Genomic DNA, 4,435 nt, shown 5'->3' with positions numbered 1-4,435 from the left:
GGATGTTCTTAGGCTACCCAGAGGATACTTGGTCAAAGACCGGAAGTCGTGAGCTGCTTGAGTCATATGTAAAAGAATCGTTTCTGGCCACTCCCACGTGAATGGCGATCAGAAAACTTTCCTCACTTGCGTGAACTTCTACACATGACTCCATCCTCCAGTTACGAGCAATAAATCACCGAAATCGAAAGTCTTTTCATTAGAGGAAAAAAAAAAAACTTCTAAGTAAACGTAAAAATCCCAGAAGAGAAATTAAAAACAATTAAATTATTTTTTTTTTAGAAATACAGTAGACCGTCACAAATTAGAACTCTCAGAAATTAGAACCAGAGTTTTTAATGCATTTTACGCTCTGAAATTAGAACTTGAAGGTTTACTGAACAATGGTGAAATAGAAAGGGAATTCCCAAGTTATATTTTAGTTTTTGTTTTGCCATATTTTTGGTGTTTTTGTCATTCGTATGTGAAATTTGATACTCGTGGACATATTTTGATAGACTCTACCGAAAACTAAAAATAACTTACTAAAAATGTCAAATAAACGTAAAAAAACACTTTATCTTTGGAAACCAAAGTAAAGATATTGGAAAAGATGGACAAATCAGTTCAAGGGAATCGTATAGCGCTATATTTCAATGTGACCAAATCTGTCATCAACTATATGAAGTCAAATAGATCATCTATATTAAATGCAGTTTCCAACACTTATCAGGAAGCACCAAATAAAACTGTGCATAGTGCCGAATATCCGAAAATGGAAAGTCGTCTTTATGAGTGGTTTTTAAAACAACGCGAAAGGAAGTGTACATTGACAGCAACAATATTAAAGGAAAAAGCTAAACAAATTTTTGGTGAAGAATACCTCGATAAAAATAAATATGCATTCCGAGCAAACGATGGATGGTTTACTAAATTTAAAAAGCAACACGTCATTCGTTTTTTAAAAATTGGTGGCGAGATTCTTTCAAGTGATATTGCCTCGATCACTCCATTTATTCACAGATTTCATGCTAAATTCACTAAGATGCGGTTAATAGAGTCGCAATTATATAATGTGGACGAAACCGGAAAAAAAGAAACGAATTCAATTTTACATGGTTCAAATGCTGATGGCTCTCACAAATTAGTGCCCTTAGTTATTGGAAAAGCCAAAAATCTCAGGAGCTTCAAAAGGTTTTAATAATTCACTTCATAACAACTTTTCCAAAAATGCTTGGATGACGTCTCGGATCTTTCATGATTGCTTTCACAAGATATTTATTAATGAAGTAAGAGGAAATAATTTTGCTTTTAATTTCTTTAATTTTAAAATATTCCATCCAGTTTTCTCAAAAAAATAATTTGCCTCCGAAGGCTCTTTTGCTTATTGGTACCTGCTGCCAATCGAACATCTTCAAAGCAAAGATGGCAACATAGTTGCATATTTCTTGCCGCCAAATGTGACGGCAGCTGTGCAACCAATGCATCAAAATAAAGTTAAAAAAACTTGTTTGCAGAAGTAAGTTACTTGCTGAAATAATAGCTGAAGGTGGTGCACTGAATAGTCTGTTGAAATCCCATTCCATCCGAAAGACAATAATATTTCCGAAACAAGCTTGGGATGAGATAACGCCAATAGTGATGAGGAATTCTTGGTCAAAGTTGTTAAATTAGGACTCTGACCAATACGACAGCGATAATGATGTGCCACTAGCACAGTTGCTTAACAAAAATGAGAACTGCAATGAAGCTCTCCAATTAAATCAAACTCTTTTAGCAGAAATTGATCCAAACAGTTTCATGTGACTGACATCGAGAATAAAGATGAGTTTGGAGACGGAACTGGTTATGACCTAAGTAGCGATGATGAGTTTTCTAATAGCAGTGAAGACGATGTTGTTGAGGACACACCAGTTATTTCAACTGCTATAGCTATTGAAAGCGTTAACACTTTAATAAATTGGTGCAACAAGAGTGAATTGTCTTCCAGTAAGCACATGGCCAATCTTTTGACCCTCCGTAACGTAATATCTGTTATATCGGATTTAAAGAAACCAAAAAAAACCAACAAATATTACTGACTTTATGTCAAACAAGAATTGATTTTGAACTGAGCCCTTATCCTGAATTTTTAATTAATTTCTGAAATTTTAAGTTTTATTTTTTTTTGTAATTGTTATGTAATGGACTGAATTGTTATGTTTTTAAATAAAATAAGAAAAAAAATGTTTTTATATAGTTTTTGGAAGTGGCTAAACTCTTAGTTTTATTATTTACGTTGAAAAAACCGAAATATATAACTACCCCAAAAACAATTTGGTTCTAATTTCCGAGCGTCCACTGTAGCTATATTGCATTTATTTCTATTTTACAGGTACGTGTCTCTGTATTTACGGCATCCAAATTGACGCCAGAACTATTCGAAACAAAGAAATCGCTTGGCTTGACTTTGGTCAAATTCGAGGATGCACTTATAGAATTCGACAAGTTCTCTGATAAGCATCATTTTGAGCCATTAGAGGTATATCTTAAAGCAATTAAGAGCCACTTTGTCAGCCAGATAAAGCGGCATGCGGCTTCGATATTAGGTAGTGTCGACTTTCTTGGGAATCCGCTTGGTTTTGCCAACGATCTTTCCGAAGGTGTGTCTGGCCTAATATTTGAGGGTTCTGTAAAGAGTCTGGTAAAGAATGTGACACATGGAATTTCCAATTCAACAGCTAAATTAACGGAAACATTATCGGATAGTTTGGGTCGCGTTGTGCTCGATGAACACGACAATGAAACACGTCAACGAATACTGGAGATACAGTCGAATACCTCTGGTAATCATCTGGCGGCGGGATTAAAAGGACTCGGCTTCGGTTTGCTTGGTGGCGTGACAAGTATTGTGCGGCATACATATACTGGCGTGCAATCGGACGGTTTTCCTGGCTTGCTGAGTGGCCTCGGTAGAGGACTGGTCGGCACCGTAACGAAACCAATAATTGGTGTGCTCGATTTAGCATCAGAAACAGCGAGCGCTGTACGTGAGACGAGCAAAACATCGGGACGGATGCTGCCCGATCGTAAACGTTTGCCACGCTGTGTCACTGGTGCACCGGGTGGTCTTCTACCAGCCTACTCGTATCGACAGGCGAAGGGCCAACAATATTTGTATATTATAAATCGTAGAAACTTCGCAGAGAAACTCATGTCTTATGAACCTAATTTGTGCAATGATAAAGACGCTAAACTACGCCTATTAGTCACCACTGAATTCATACGCATATTTTCACGTTGCGATGAAGATCCAACGATTATGTTTGAGTGTCACCTGAGCGAAGTGCTCTCCTGTCATCCGCTGACTACAAATGTAGTGAACGCAGGGCCGCCGGGTGGTAGCAAACATGCCCCTAGCTTTTATATAGAGATATCCACCAATCTGCCGAAAATCACACGACCTCGTGTTAAATGTCAAACAGAGGAAGAGGCGGAGCGTGCAGCACGCTGTGTAAGTTCCACCATGCAATGAATAAACCTCTTTTGAGAGTTCCAATTGTATTTTAAATGCTTTGGATAAAAGCATCCCTGAATTATTTTGAATCATCGATTTTTCTTTCATTTTTCAGATTAACTATGCTAAAAGTGTGTTTGATGAGCGCGAACAATCTGTGCCCAGTGAATAACAGCGGTTGCTAGTGCTTATATTTAGTACATAAAGGGTTTGGTAGATTTAAGTGTTGATACTGATATTTAATTTAATGTATGTATATATGTATGTATGATGTAATTTATATTAACGAAAAAGTATTTAAGTTTAGTGGGCATTATAAAATAAATTCAACTCCAAAAAAAAAATTAACCTTAAAGCTACAATTTTTTATGGCAAACTATAGGACCCGTCCACGCTTCACTGTCGCTGATACATAGATAATACTACTACCAGCATCTACATGATTTCTATTAGTTGGATTATAACTATTAGTTAATGAGATATAGCATATTTGTGAAGCAACTTGTGTTCTTCTTCTTCTTAATTGGCGTAGWCACCGCTTACGCGATTATAGCCGAGTTAACAATAGCGCGCCAGTCGTTTTTGCATTTCGCTACGTGGCGCCAATTGGATATTCCAATCGTAGCCAGGTCCTTCTCTACCTGGTCCTTCCAACGGAGTGGAGGTCTTCCTCTGCTTCCCCCGGCGGGTACAGCGCCGAATACTTTCAGAGCTGGAGTGTTTTCGTCCATTCGGACAACATGACCTAGCCAGCGTAGCCGCTGTCTTTTAATTCGCTGAACTATGTCAATGTCGCCATATATCTCCTATAGCTCATCATTCCATCGAATGCGATACTCGCCGTGGCTTACGCGCAAAGGACCATAAATCTTTCGCAGAACTTTTCTCTCGAAAACTCGCAACTTCAACTCATCAGTTGTTGTCATCGTCCAAGCCTCTGCACCATATAGCAGGACGAGT

At 37.8% G+C, this 4,435-nt stretch overlaps 2 protein-coding genes across 2 annotated transcripts in view; one reads left to right on the top strand and one right to left on the bottom strand.

Moving 5' to 3' along the window:
• Nucleotides 1-3,803, top strand: part of LOC108970293 (vacuolar protein sorting-associated protein 13D) — a 36,925-nt gene extending 33,122 nt beyond the window's left edge. Inside the window, exons 18-19 of the mRNA XM_018935597.1 lie at nucleotides 2,354-3,472; nucleotides 3,591-3,803. Of these exons, the coding sequence (XP_018791142.1) occupies nucleotides 2,354-3,472; nucleotides 3,591-3,647 (1,176 nt within the window). The 3' untranslated portion in view covers nucleotides 3,648-3,803. The remainder of the gene's footprint in view (nucleotides 1-2,353; nucleotides 3,473-3,590) is intronic.
• LOC108970286 overlaps nucleotides 1-4,435 on the bottom strand; it is a 64,834-nt gene that overhangs the window by 36,099 nt on the left and 24,300 nt on the right. The gene's annotated exons all lie outside the window — the stretch shown is intronic.

Source organism: Bactrocera latifrons, unplaced genomic scaffold, assembly GCF_001853355.1.
Source record: "Bactrocera latifrons isolate USDA-ARS-PBARC rearing strain unplaced genomic scaffold, ASM185335v1 scaffold_296, whole genome shotgun sequence".
Classification (NCBI taxonomy): Eukaryota; Metazoa; Arthropoda; class Insecta; order Diptera; family Tephritidae; genus Bactrocera; species Bactrocera latifrons.
This window is presented reverse-complemented; position numbering and strand designations above follow the sequence as displayed.